The sequence below is a fragment of the Periophthalmus magnuspinnatus genome, chromosome 7 (genome assembly GCF_009829125.3).
Source record: "Periophthalmus magnuspinnatus isolate fPerMag1 chromosome 7, fPerMag1.2.pri, whole genome shotgun sequence".
Lineage (NCBI taxonomy): Eukaryota > Metazoa > Chordata > Actinopteri > Gobiiformes > Gobiidae > Periophthalmus > Periophthalmus magnuspinnatus.
The window spans coordinates 20,922,466-20,936,775 of record NC_047132.1 but is presented as its reverse complement, the minus strand read 5'-3'; the positions used below and the strand labels follow the sequence as shown (position 1 = coordinate 20,936,775).

Here is a 14,310-nt window from a genome sequence, read left to right as displayed (position 1 = left end):
ATATTTAGGACTGTGGTAGGAAACTAATCACATTATCTTTTTCTTTATATTAATCAATGTTAATTTTTTATTCCTTTTTATTTCTTTTTATTTTCAAAAACAACTGAAAATGTCTTTCATCATTTATATCATTTAAACCACTTCTTTGAAAATCTAGAGGATTGCCTGTAGGCCCCTTGATTAAAGTCACCCAAGCATTTTATTGACAATTAGAAATTTTCATGTTGGATTCCTTTCTCTTTGCTCTCTTTTGCCTTAACTAATCTTACTCTGTTGTCTCAAGTGAATCTATCTGACATGATTTCTTCTGCTGAAATTTGACTCAGGTTCAGGTTTCATTTATTTTTGTCTCCTAATGCAGTAATTTGGCTTGGAGCAGGGATCAGTAACATTAACATACAGACATGACATAACAAAAAACAAAAAGAACTGGTCACTTTACAATCATTCAGGCTTCACACATCTGCACAGTCAGTCCATGTTGTTAATCAGTTTTATGGACTGGTGCACAAGCAAGTTTTTATACCTGTTATTTTTACATAAAGGAACCCTGTATCTCCTCCCAGACTGCAAGAGCTCATACTGTGTGGTGAGCACATGAGAGGGATCTCTGATGATCTTGAGAGCCTGTCTCACAACAGTGCAAAGATGTTCTGTGGTCCAGTCAGATTAAACACACCCGTGACGTTACCAGCCAGTTTTACTAGTCTAAGGATCTGCGATTTATACGTGCTAGATCTATAGAATGTCAACATTATGTTTTGGCTGACTCCAAACATCCTTATTCTCCTAAGAAAGTGCAGTTGCTGGTGTATGTTGCCAGATCCTATGATTGTCCACTTGAACATGGTTGATTTGAACAGGTTATATTAATTCTGCCACTTCCGCATTATGATCTTGCTTGACCTGCTTTGCCTTAGCACGGTGGTTATTTTGACAGATGATGCTCCCTGACCATCTAAATCCCACTACACAAAGGCAGGAATGTACCCCACTAGCCATAAGCTCTCAACAAGGATTCCCATAGTGGAGTGGCGGGTCATTAAGACTCCATTAGCTCTGGGCCTTTTCTATGTTATTGACATGTAGCAACAATTCAGTAATGTCAGCATTGTTGGGGCCTTGAGACAATGTAGGAATGCGTGTCCCACATTCGGGGTCACAGCAGAGGTCAACAAGAAAGCGGCACAAATCAAGAGTGTTAAAAGGAGATGCTCAAAACATGAAAAGAGTGTATCTCTTCTCCAAACTCTTACTTTTGTTTTTCCAATATCAAACTGCATCTTAATGTAGTCCCTCATCATCCGGTGAAGATAAACAGGCGTCTAGACAGCAGACAATTGAAATAACCCATTTTGTTCCAGCATCTAAGGGCTTCATCTTTCACAAAGCACCAGCTGCCAGTGAGACATCTGCCTCACACTTGTGCTGACAGGAGCATTTTCAGCATGGGCTCAGTTCAGTTAGCCAGCATGGAATGGTGGTGCTTTCGTCATCCTGATTATTAATTAACCTAAAAAATGAATATCAAAACCTAACTGCTATTATTTTTCCATCTGGATGGAAATTACACAGTACAGCTGCAATAAACAATTATTTTAGTAGTAGATTAGTGAGCATTTATATACCGGTATATATATTTTTTCTATTGTACATTGAGATATTTTAAATACATTTCTAACCAAATAAAGGTTGAAATATGACTGAAGGCCTCCAGACAGAGAATTTTAAGTATTCTTTTTTGATGTTTTTATTTAATAATGTCACTGTCTTTGTTATAAAAGGTCTTTTGGTATGTGTGTTAGAGTCTGTATAGTCCAGGTAACAATTTTGATGCTCAGACAATTCAGAATTCATTTGAATGTGTTTTTATGTAATATTTTATTCACTTGATGTATATTTTTTGTCTTTTCCTAGCCCAACTGAATCCCATGTCCCACACGCAGCACTGTGTCACCAGCATGGGAGCTCCATCCTGGACCTGCAGTGGTCTGGAGGGGGAGGAAGGGGAGGACACTGGGGAGGTGCTGTTAGATGGAGAGGATGGCTGTGTGAACGGTAGAAGGAGCCAAGGAGAGGGTGGACTGAGTAACCTCCTCAAACATGAAGACACAGAGAGCCAGGACAATTACATTCAGCTTTACAGTCGCCTGGATGTGGCAGTGCGAGAGATGAAGCTCTATGTGGCTCAAATTGATGTGTAAGTGCTCTTTTATTGTGCTCCATGGTATAAGAAGCACTATTATTACCAGTAAATGAAGCACAGTAGACAATAAAACCATAATAGAAAAAATGCATTTGGATAAAGTTGGAACTAGCATATGCAAAATATATTTTTTTTTTTTGTGCTTGGAGACCCATTTGTAGTACGTCTGTGTAATCCCTCGCCATCCAGGCATGATCCATAGCAAAAAAGAGCAGAGTTAAAGAGGCAGTTTTTGTTAGGAAAGACTATCCATCTTTGAACAGAAATAAGGGGCTTAGACATGATTTATCTCCTACTTATAACTCCATCTTCAGACCTAAATCAAAACAAAGAAAACAATAATGATAGCCAGTATGCTAATAGGTATGGCAGCACCAATTAGGGGCCTGAATGATCATGCAAAATATAACTCTGCACACTTAGGGCAGTTCAATAGACCGAGCTAACAAACTGAAACTGTAAACAAATAGGTATTAGTTTCAGTGTTGTTAGCTCCTCTCTTCAGATAGATATAAGCCAGGGCCCACAAGCAGTCTGACCAAAACTGAAGAAACCACTTGGATGACCGGGGGCACATCTTCACTCTAAAACTTTTGTCCTGTTGACAGAATACTTTTTTTCTTTTTCTATTTGTACTAGACTATGCTGCTGTGGCAATGGACATTTTATACTTTGAAATCAAAGATTCAGATGTCGCCTGTAGTTTGCACCATAATTATTTAAGCTAATAAGTATTTGTCATGAAGTTATGTATTACTTATCCCTTACATTGCCTTTAGAGATAGTTATAATCCTTTAAACACACATTAAGGCAGCTTTCTTTTGTCTGGCTGTTGGGTTGAAAACTGATTACAAAAGGGACATTCTTCAGGCCAAAATATTTATGAGCTGAGACTGAGACAGCAAAACAATCAAGTCTTGCCAAAAGATGACACACATTGTGCAACATGCACTTTTAATAAACTGGTAGTGAATTGCAAAATAAAGAAAAAATCCCCTTTTCTTTTTTTTCTATGGCAAAATTTTTGGAATTAAAAGAGAAAATTGCAGCATTAAGCAGTAAAGTAGTAGCAGTGTATTACTCTTCCTCCCTTACCCTACAACAAGTACTTTTATTTTATACAAACTATTTTACAAACGGATTATTATTCTGTCTGTGCAGTATAAATTAACAGTTCCTTCTCTTTGTTGCAGCCTGTTATCATCCATCACCGAGCCAACGCAGCTCCAGGGGGACAGTGGGGACCCTTCAGTATATGAGCCCAGCCAGCCCCCCTCTATGGCCCCATGTGAGGATGGCTGTGACCAGGACAAGGTGGAGCATGGAGGCATCAAGAGGGTCTGCTTCAAAGTGAATGAAGAAGACCAGGAGGACTCGGGCCATGATACCATGAGCTACAGAGACTCATACAGGTAAACTCTCTTCTTTAGTTATTTCATAGCATGTGAAAGTGTTTCCTAGACAGTAAGTGATGATATATTTGTTTTGGTCATTTCTTCACAATTGCTTTCAGATTCTAGATTATAATTGTCACACTCAATGGTAGGAGGTGCCTCCATTTCTGTTCCATCATGTGGTTTTCCACAAATGTTGTACCTGATGGTTTGTAATAATTTTGAAATTATATCCTGCAGTGTATCCGACCACAGTAAAAAAAAGTATATGAACAATAAAAATGTATCTTGTGCCCATTTACAAGCTTAGAATATTGCAAGTTGTCATTTTAAACTTGGCAATAACGCCTGGTGTACACTGACTGTAGGACTTAGAAAGTCTTTAAAATAAATGCACCCTGCCACACTACCTCAGCAGAGTTCAAGTGCAGTCCAGGTGAAGCGTGGGTCTGTGGAAAGAATCCGCAAGAAGTCTATATTTCCCGGACACCACAGTGGTCTGGTGGACATTGGTCTGGTGGACATTGGTCTGGTGGTCAGTGGTCTGGTGCAGCTTTTGAGACATTAGATGTGTTTTCTCACGTGAACCCATGCGAACCCACGTGAACCCACATGAAACTGCGTTGCTTTAGGCAAATACTCACTGCAGTTGTCGTAGTTGATGTAACAAGCAATCTGTAAGTAACCCACTCAAAGTACGTACAGGACCCACCTTGTCAGTATACAACCGGTGTAAAACACCAGGTAAGCACTGTATAAGAGGCTTGCAAAGCCTCTTAAAGTGCTACACTGTAGCCATTATTCATTCACTCCATACTCTTTTGTGGTAGGCTACTATTGTAGCCACAGCCGCCCTAGGGACAGAGACAAGACTGCCATTCTGCACCATTGGCCCCTCCGACCACCACCAATTTTTGACGCACTCACCTCATTCATACTATAAAAGGTGGGTTATCTGCAGACAAAACACTGAACTTCCAACCTTCGGGTTGGCAGATGAGAATGGAAGTAAGAAAGGTACTGAAAAGATAAAAAACAACTAGCTAGATTCTTATTTTACATGTAAATGGTAGCCTCTGAAGACATTTAAATTCCCTCCTTACCATTTACTCAGGAGCCAAAAATCTTTTCCAGATGTTGGCATTTTCACCACAATTGGGTGTCTAAAAATGACTTCAAAATGCTCTGGTCGGATCTGCTTATGTCATTTGCTTCTTGCTAGTTCATTCAGATGTTGGTTGCACCGTCCATTGGGCCATTTTCCATAACCCCACCCTTCACCACCCACTAAGCCCCAGTTATTGGTCGCTCATGCGGTAGGCTGGTGTATAATAGAGGCAAAAGTGTGGGGCGCGGCCTCCTCAACAGCCCTGTCATTAGAGCCTAGGCACGCCGGCTACCTCATGTCAATAAAATGTGTTGTGCATAGTTTATAGGAGCATGCCCCAGTGTGGTGTTTACTCTTCGGAAAGTAAATAAATAACTATTAAAAGTGGAAATGCAGGCAAATATGTAGGCAAGGAAAAGTTATGGCTTAATAGTGGAGTAGTTGAAACTGCTTAGTCGGGACATGCCACAATAAAACTCCACAGCTGGAGGTTACTGTCAGGAAAGATGCGTCACTGAGCATAGGAGGGACTGACTGTAAACCTATGATAGAGCACAAACTGAAAGGTAATAATTAAGGGCAAAAATACATTTTATTTAGGGTTTATTTATGTCTACGTACTCGCTCCATGTCCAATTAGTGCCAAAAACATATATTTAACCTATTACAAATGATGTTTATGTAGAGACCTGATTTGTATGGCTTACATCCAGAGCAAAGCTGTTACTAAAATATTTGTGACAGTAGCGCTCACACTCATTGGCAGGAGTCATGTGGCTATATTTAGATGCTACCTTTGAGAGCAAGTATTCAGCTGGAACAAACACCCCATGTGTGCAAGGAGAAGCTGTGGGATATAATATAGGACAGAGCTGGAATGGGAATTAGGTAGGCAATAAATAAAATAAATTGTGGAAGGAGGCTAGAAACAACATCTCTATGAATTTATGGAGGAAAGCCAACGATGGTAGTAGCAGCTTTTGTGGTGGTTAGCGTGCCACATGTGCACATTCACACACATGCCAAGATCATAGAATTACCCAGCAGGAGCTACCCACCCATTGTTACATTTACATTTGTCTTTGGGCGAGTCGCATAATGACAAAGGAGGTAGAGGCTTACGATTTTTCAGTTTGTGGGCCAATTGTAATGTTAATTTAGAAAAAAATGATTCAGAGTTGCTCCAAGGGAATACACCAGCTCTGCATGAGAGGTGTTATTTTAGTCTCGTAAATCCTCCCCATTCTCCTGGTCTGCAGAATCAAAGCAGACTTATAACTAAATATAGGTTTCCATAGACAGATTGTGTTAACATTGTAAAAGAAACTATTGCGGCATCAATCCATATTCATCAAGTTTACTTTAAATGCTCCTCAGCAAGAGTACCTACCATCATTGGAAGCATGTTCTTAAATGTTCCTTTTTGAATAGACATATATATATATTTTTTTATTTGAACTGCCTGTTGTTGGAGGTTGTGGTAGTTAGCAAAAAATATCTCCAATTTGCCCGTACCATCTTAATTGTTTTGGTTAAAATGATTCTGAAGCAGGAGTTGACACAAAAACAAACCCCTACACATCCCTACGCCACAATTTCCTGGCGGGGTTAGTTTCATAATAGAAAGCTACAAAAGCCAACAAGGCCCAATGAAGTGATATTAAATGAACGTAATATTACAAGGACAAAACAATAGCTTATCAGTTGAGAACCACTGCTCTAACAACCTGTTTATTTGTTTGTTTGTCAAGGCCTCCTTTCTTAGTCTTCTTGTGGTTCTTTCTACAAGAAGTGTTTAATTATCATTGGTCTAACTTTCTGTAAATCACAGAGGGTGTTTAGGGTTATCTGACAGTATCATTAATTACTAGACTAGAGCTTTCCAAATCCTTTTGTGGTCAACTATTTAAGTTTCAACCTTGTAATTTATTTATGTGTATATATGTGTTTTTCTTTTTTCAGTGAGTGCAACAGCAACAGAGACTCGGTCCTGTCCTACACTAGCGTGAGGAGTAACAGCTCGTACCTTGGCAGTGATGAGATGGGATCAGGTAACTCTACTTTTGTGTGATGGGAGTTTTAAAACATTACTTGTTTCACATATGTATGTTCTTGCCAAGTATCTTAATTAAATTAGACTAACCCTACACAGCTTTATCCAACTAAAGATCAAATGGACCAAATGTTACCAAATGTTACCAAAATAGGTAATAAAGAAAATGACCTCAAGACATTTGTTTTTTTCTTGCAGGCGACGAGCTGCCATGTGACATGAGGATTCCATCAGACAAGCAGGACAAACTACATGGCTGCCTCGAGCACCTCTTCAACCAGGTAACCAACGAGCTGTGAATATTCCTCAATATCTGGCCTCAGTAGATATTTGAGCTCTTAATGCTCTGGATTTCATTGAATAAAGTTGGATTAAATTTCTTTGTTGACTATCAGGAATGTAAGTCCTACTCTAAGCTACTCAAACAAATCTGATTCTAGTGAGTAACCTTTCTTAACCATTTCAACATGATTATGATCAGCTGGCATCTGGACTGAGTTAACTTGTATCCTTGTGTCCTTGGTCAAGGGATCATGTTTTCTCAAGTCCTTTTATTATCTTAATTTAGCTCCTTTGTAGCAGACACATGTAGGTTCCAGTGCTTTGGGCTTAACGATATCTTTTGATCATCAGCTCACTAGAATGTTTTTCCTTTTCATCAAATATTTTCAAAACATAAACAGTAGCTCAGAGGGTATGCTAGTCATTATTACAAACCCTGGTTAAAAGAATGGCTCCTTTTGTAACAAAGGACATTGTATTACTTTTTGAAATGTTTTGCTCATTTGTTTTGCTATTACAATAACAGAGAGCAGTTCATGAAAACATTTGATGATGTTTGCAAAATCTTATGCCAATTTCACTTTTGACTGGTCTTTCCCAATAGATTTAGTACATTTTGCTTTATTGGCTGGGAAATTAATTTGTATACATTGTTGTAGCTCTTTACACTGTCATACTACTTTCTACTACATTCTACTTTATTTTAGTGAGAAAGTACAGATGATGAAAAATACATGAACTGATAAACATTTTGTGCACACAGGTTGACTCCATAAACAATTTGCTGAGGGGGTCAGTCATGACTAAAGCATGTGAAGAGACAAAACACTTTTACTCTGACCACAGCCAGCCAGGTATGAGGACCTGAAGAGAAGTTGTCATCATCACAATGTTAGTACAAGCTTTATGTAACACAATTACTGAGACCTCCCTGTGGGTTTATGTAAACAGAGTTTCGACACACAGAAGACTGGACGGTTCGCTGTCGATACATAATCCATAAAAACATCCAAGAGGACCCCTGGAATCTGCCCACGTCCATCAAAACGCTGGTGGAGAGCCTGCAAAGATTTGTGGATGGTGAGTGGGACATAGACACGGAGAGCCCTAGTCCATGTGACGATATACTGTTACACGTGCAAATTACATGTTGTTTTTCTTTGACTTACAGAGGGAAAGAACCAGCTTCTCCTGGCCTTGCTCAAGTGTACAGGTATAGGTCATTGCATAACACTCATTTGCAAAAGCCATAAGAAAAATACTAAAAGCCAAAAAAAGGTTGTGTAATCAGACTCAAGAAGCAGGAAAAGGCCTCATGGTCTAAGCATTTTAAATACATCCAACACTTTGGACCTCCTGCAAATGAGGTCATTCATCATGTGAAAGCACAACATCTGCAACTCCTAAGCTTTCCAAAGTATAATATTATTACAAATAGTTTACAAAACACTTCAAGGTCATATGACATTGATATAGTTATACAAAAAGCATAGGAATAAATATATAGTAGTATGCTTGTCAGTATATCACATTTTAAATATTGCTATAAATATTAATTTTAAATAATGAAGGATATAGAATCTATAATCCATGGTCCATGGAAACGAGACAAGATTTTGGCTTTGTTTATAATAGAGAAAATTTTTGGTTCCGTTCATAATTTTGTCTTCACATTTTTTATTTAATTAGATTATTATTAAATGAGTCATAGAAGTGTTCTTCAACCTTCACAAATGATTAGCTAATTCAAAAATATCGTACATCTCTTTACTCTTTGTACTTTTTTCTTCTCGTTTATTTCACTTTCTCTGACTTGAATAACTGTTTGTTTACAGACACGTCTCTACAGCTGCGGCGGGATGTGATCTTCTGTCAGGCTGTGACTGGAGCCCTGTGCACATTAGCGGAGCAGCTATTAGCAGCTCTGAGGTGTAGGTTCAACAACGCCGGAGAGTATCAGGAAGACTGCAAAGAGACCAGCCGCAAGTGGCTAGAGCAGATCTCTGTCATTGGAGTCCTACTGCATTTCCAGTCCACTCTGGCGCCCCATGTGGTGAGTTGTGTGATGAGTGTGTCTACATATTTCTGAAAACCTGAAAGTTTATTTTGTTTTAACTGTATCTAGGGTCAGTTAAAGCAAAATATACACAGCTGAAGAATAGTATTGTTGTTTTTTCTAGACCTAGACCTTGTTTAATTTGATCTAACTACTGTACTTTTTCATTTTTATCTTGTCCTGTATCGTATGTATTAAAAAATATATATATTAAAGGTAATTCATAATGTTGACTTTGGAGGCAGGCTTTATGTAATAATCTTTTTCTCTGGTGCTTTTTTTAATTATTGTTCAGGAGAAGGTTGCATATTCTCCACATTTTGCTATTGCCTCTTTGCTTTACATAGTCTGTATCCATTTGTTCTACTAGCTAAATGGTAGATGACCACTATAATGTTGGGGTTCTTCATTTTTAAACATAGAAGGGATTAAATAGAACTATCATTCATAGCTTTCAAGTTGTAGTGATCCAGCTGGTCAGTGTATCCCTGTTGAACTCTGTTATTTGTCTCTCCTCTGACAGAAAGAGGAGCGGACCATGCTGGAGGACACCAAGGCTGCCCTGTTGGACCTGGACAAAGTGACTGTGTTCTTCAGACAGATGGAGGACGAGTGTCTAGTTGCAAGTGAGACATTTACAAAGACTGACTTTCATTCAGAACAGGCTGCTGGTAATTAGCAGCTGGAGGTTTGACTAACTCTGAATTAACTGAATTAACTTTGATTGTTTGACTTTGTGAGATCTATTCAAGCTTTTTATTGTGCAGATGTAGTTTGTGTTCCAGTAAAATTAGTCTAAATAGCAAGTAAAGGAAGAGAGAAAAAACTGGTATATCAATGCCAGCAAATCTTTTCAATATCTCTTAAATCCCACACTTTTGGTGCATTGATAACAAAAAGCATTTTGATTCCTGCATATCCACTTATTCTAGTGGCATAGAAAGCCTAAAAGAATCCTAAAAGAATGAACAAAACTGACCCTGTTTTCAGTTCCATCAGTATGGTCTGTACAGATACTGCTTAATGGAAAGCTCTCGCTCTTCCCATTTGCTGCTCAAGGTTTGCTCAGAGAACCAAGACATAAATACACTGAATACTAAATACACAAAAAAATGTTAAGGTCTGGACTCTGTGGTGGCCAATCCATGTGTGAAAATGATGTCTCACGCTCTCTGAACCACTCTTTCACAATTTGAGCCCGATGAATCCTGGCATTGTCATCTTGGAATATGCCTGTGCCATCAGGGAAGAGAAAAAACATTGATGGAATAACCTGGTCATTCAGTATATTCAGGTAATCAGCTGACCTCATTCTATGAGCACAGACTGTTGCTGAACCTAGACCTGTCCAACTGGAGGAGGCTCGTACCTATTTGCTTAGTTAAATCCAGGAGGTGACTTTTTTTTGGTCAGGGCAGTGTATAATACATTTGCTCTAGGACATCTATTTTCTGCTACAGTATAGAGAAGGTACACAAGCTTAAGTGTCCATATAATTATCCCATGTATAAGCCTTATATTAAAACTTTTGCTGAGTTTGCAGTGTTAAGCTTTGTGCCGTGTTGGTGTTTGTGGGACTTCATTGATCTGCTAATAGCATCTTCAGCAAACTGGGAGCTGCATGTAGTGCTGGGTAGAGTCAACCTTAAAGATCATTCTGCAGGATTATGACTTGATGGGTTCCTCTGGGAAAAGAGTTGGCCCTATAAGGTCTGAGTAAAGGTTATATTTTCTCATTTGAGTATACAATGCACTGCCAACAGAACAAGTTACGAAGCACCAGTTGTGATTAGGGGATATCAGGTAGTGTGTTGTTGTCAAGTCAACCACATCCAACAACATCCATCAATCTAATCTGCTCTGAATCTGTGAGCATTTTCTTGATTGCACATGTGGAGGACTCTCTATACTATGTTGTACATTTGATCTTATTTCTACCTGCTAAGGCTTTCTCATAATGATGTATTGACTTTGATGTTGAATTTTTCCTTTGTGTGTCTGATTGTTGCAGACACCCCAGTGTGTTACCAGGTGGAGGGCAGTCGGCAGGCCCTGAGGGTCACTCTGTATCTCGACAGCTGTCACTTCAATGAGCTGCCTAGCCGACTGCAGAATGGAGGCAGCCTCAAGCTGCACACAGTGCTCTTTACCAGAGGTGAGACCTCATAACAAATACACACACTGCTCTGCACGAAGCTCATCTTAGCAGAGGCTTCTGTTATTAGTTATTAGACAGTCTGAATGTGTCTATATAGTAGCTCACGCACAAGGCTTTGTTTCTGTATTTACTGTAGTAAGAATAAAATGTATGCTACAACATTGCCACCTACTGGTGAAATACCTCAGTTGCACTTTGCAAAACAAAAATTGGATGTGCTTTAGGATACATAATGTAGTATTTTCAACCATTCCTCAGCTCTGGAGCGTCCTGAGGGAGTGTCCCAGGCCGAGTATGTGATGATGGAGGAGTTCCAGCAACGCACTAACGCCGTCTCTCTGGAGAAGGTCAAAGCCTACTACCGCAGACTCCGGTGGGTTTGGGCCAGAGGGCACTGTTTGCTGTTCCATCATTATTGTTAACTTTTTTAAACTATGAAGGATTGAATATTTATCTGTTGTAAATATTTTGATTTTGTATATTGGGCATGACACTGCTCATATAAAACACTTGAAACATGAAGCTCTTTTATTCCATCAGGGGCTTTTATTTGGAGAAGTCCAACCTGCCCACAGACTCCAACAGCACAGCAATGAAGATTGACCAGGTAAATCTGAACTTGTCATGTACTTACTACTTTTTCAATGCCATTCTGTCCCCGATCTGTGTGTAATGACTGAATATAAATGCAAGCACAGATACTGGGCCGTGAAGTTAGAGACCTCCAGCCAAGCATTTCAAAAGTAAGACCACCTGGTGTGCTGTGATTGGAAACCCCTTTAGCTCCCGATTCCCGTAATAGTTCCCACTAACCAACTAGTCTGGAGAATAGAACTGACTTTAGCTGATATAGACAGCAATTATTTTGGTAATTTTAATTTTAGATTAATATGAAAGGCTATTCCTAATGGTAAATAACAGATTAATATGAATATAAAATGTACGAGTGTAATATAAGCTCTCTACTGCTCCTGTGAGGAAATGTAGATAATATGCACTGTATGATGGTGTTTGAAGCCACTTTTGACTTGATGTTAGCGCAGCACCATTTTCAAATACAACCTTATATTGCTGGTACATACGTGTATGAGTACTTTCTAATTGAGTGGTTTCAGACACTAGCCCCAGTACACTCTAATAATGTAGCATGTCTTCAGTTAAATTAACATTCTAGTAATTGTTCAAAATCTCTGTTTGTTGGAACAAAACATGCTGAAATTAAACACAATCTGTTTCATTCTTCAGAATACACTTCATCACAGTAGTCTGTCTGCTCGTCACCTTAATTTAACATTGTCTAATCTTGTGCCGTAGCTGCTGCGTCCCCTGAACACCCTTGATGACCTGTGCCGTCTGATGCAGTCCTATGTGAATGTGCGTCCCAATGCCCAGGGTCACCCGTCAGGTGTCAGCGTTCTGTGTGTGTCATCTGAGCTGTGTAACCGTCTGGGAGCCTGTCACATCACCATGTGTGGCACTGGCATGCAGAGGTGAGTAGGGCAGCAGCATTCAAGTATTGATCTCCTGCATTACTCCACTGAAATAAAGCTCTATTTCAATTATCACATGGGTAACATAAGATAAGATAAGATATGCCTTTATTAGTCCCACAGTGGGGAAATTCCAGTATTGCACCGCACAGTTAAAGAGCAGAAGGAAAATGGTACATGCAATAAAACAAGATAATAGATAAATAGCCTAAAATAATTTAAAAAACAGACTTAAAAATAAGCTAAAAATAGACTCTAATATAACATCTCCGTAAAGTGACTTGAGTATAGCACATAGGTATGGTTGAATGACACATGTTCAGTGTTAACAGTGTGGGACATGGTGGGACATGTGGGACAATGGGGTATAATGCTCACTACCCAATACCCACACTTGGTAATGGTACGCTATGTGCGCACCCACACTTGCCCTGGAGATCATTTACAGAGTCAGTCACACCTCATTCATAAGGTTAGTGTCTTGACAAGTGGCACAATGGCGAATATACCACCTGAGTCGCTGTGACATTTACTTTGACGTTTAATCTGGGACTATACCATTATGAAAACTAATAATTTATCCATATGACGGGAGTGAAGGCTGAAGTAACAGTGTGACAGGATTCCCCCTAATCTTGCTGCTTGTTCTTTTCAGATGCACTCTGAGTGTAACACTGGAGCAGGCTATGATTTTAGCTAGAAATCACGGACTTATTCCTCGCTGCATCATGCAGACCATGGACATCATGCGCAAACAGGTATATTTCACACATCGCATCTAATCTTTATTCATCACACAAACAGGAGCAAGTATGAACTGTCATTTTATTTCAAATTGTAAGCCAGGGGTGTCCAAACTACGGCCTAGGGGCCAAATGCGGCCCTCAGACCAATTTTTATTGGCCCTCAAACCTTCACGTGAAATGGCCCAATTGATCATAATCAGTACTTTTTATGGCAAATTTGAGTAATCCTATCAATATAACCTAAATAACATCACGTTGCATTGTCAAACAGAATAAATGTTAATATTTCAAGCCTTATTTAAAGTATGAAGTCAAAAATATGTTAAATGCTCCCATCTCAATTATCCACTGTATTGACCACTAGCCCTCTGTGTCGCATATTTTTCAAGATATGGCCCTCGGTGGAAAAAGTTTGGGCACCCCTGTTGTAAGCGGTATCAAGTCAACATTCATAATACTTCAACTTCACTCTATTATATATGTATGGAAATTTTGACAATATTTCTCAAAATCTTTGTTCAGCTTTCATAAATGTGTAACTGATAATAATGAATACAAAAATAAAAAAGGGCAATCTGTACAGTTAAATGATATTATCATGCTCTTCCATATGTACTGTACTGTATCAAGAGCACTAGTGCTATAATGAAGTTAAACCATATCTGTTCCATCTTGTATCAGGGAGCCAGAGTGGAGCTCTCTGCTAAGAACCTCAAGGTAATGGACCAGATGCCTCCCTCAGCTCCAAGGTACTGTATCCAACCACTTCAGCCCCACACCATTTAGTTCCTTATTAAGTTACCATCTGTTTATCGG

The 14,310-nt window shown here is 39.2% G+C and overlaps 1 protein-coding gene across 2 annotated transcripts in view; it reads left to right on the top strand.

Annotated features, from left to right (window-relative positions):
- prex1 (phosphatidylinositol-3,4,5-trisphosphate-dependent Rac exchange factor 1) overlaps positions 1 to 14,310 on the top strand; it is a 72,028-nt gene that overhangs the window by 55,656 nt on the left and 2,062 nt on the right. Inside the window, exons 25-40 of one of the 2 annotated variants that reach the window (XM_055223033.1) lie at positions 1,918 to 2,200; positions 3,401 to 3,619; positions 6,672 to 6,760; positions 6,961 to 7,043; positions 7,808 to 7,898; positions 7,996 to 8,124; positions 8,216 to 8,257; positions 8,880 to 9,097; positions 9,624 to 9,726; positions 11,112 to 11,255; positions 11,517 to 11,631; positions 11,799 to 11,865; positions 11,957 to 12,001; positions 12,573 to 12,748; positions 13,404 to 13,506; positions 14,176 to 14,243. In XM_055223033.1, coding sequence (XP_055079008.1) covers positions 1,918 to 2,200; positions 3,401 to 3,619; positions 6,672 to 6,760; positions 6,961 to 7,043; positions 7,808 to 7,898; positions 7,996 to 8,124; positions 8,216 to 8,257; positions 8,880 to 9,097; positions 9,624 to 9,726; positions 11,112 to 11,255; positions 11,517 to 11,631; positions 11,799 to 11,865; positions 11,957 to 12,001; positions 12,573 to 12,748; positions 13,404 to 13,506; positions 14,176 to 14,243 — 1,975 coding nt within the window. The remainder of the gene's footprint in view (positions 1 to 1,917; positions 2,201 to 3,400; positions 3,620 to 6,671; positions 6,761 to 6,960; positions 7,044 to 7,807; positions 7,899 to 7,995; positions 8,125 to 8,215; positions 8,258 to 8,879; positions 9,098 to 9,623; positions 9,727 to 11,111; positions 11,256 to 11,516; positions 11,632 to 11,798; positions 11,866 to 11,956; positions 12,002 to 12,572; positions 12,749 to 13,403; positions 13,507 to 14,175; positions 14,244 to 14,310) is intronic. The other variant, XM_033970321.2, reaches the window with a different exon arrangement.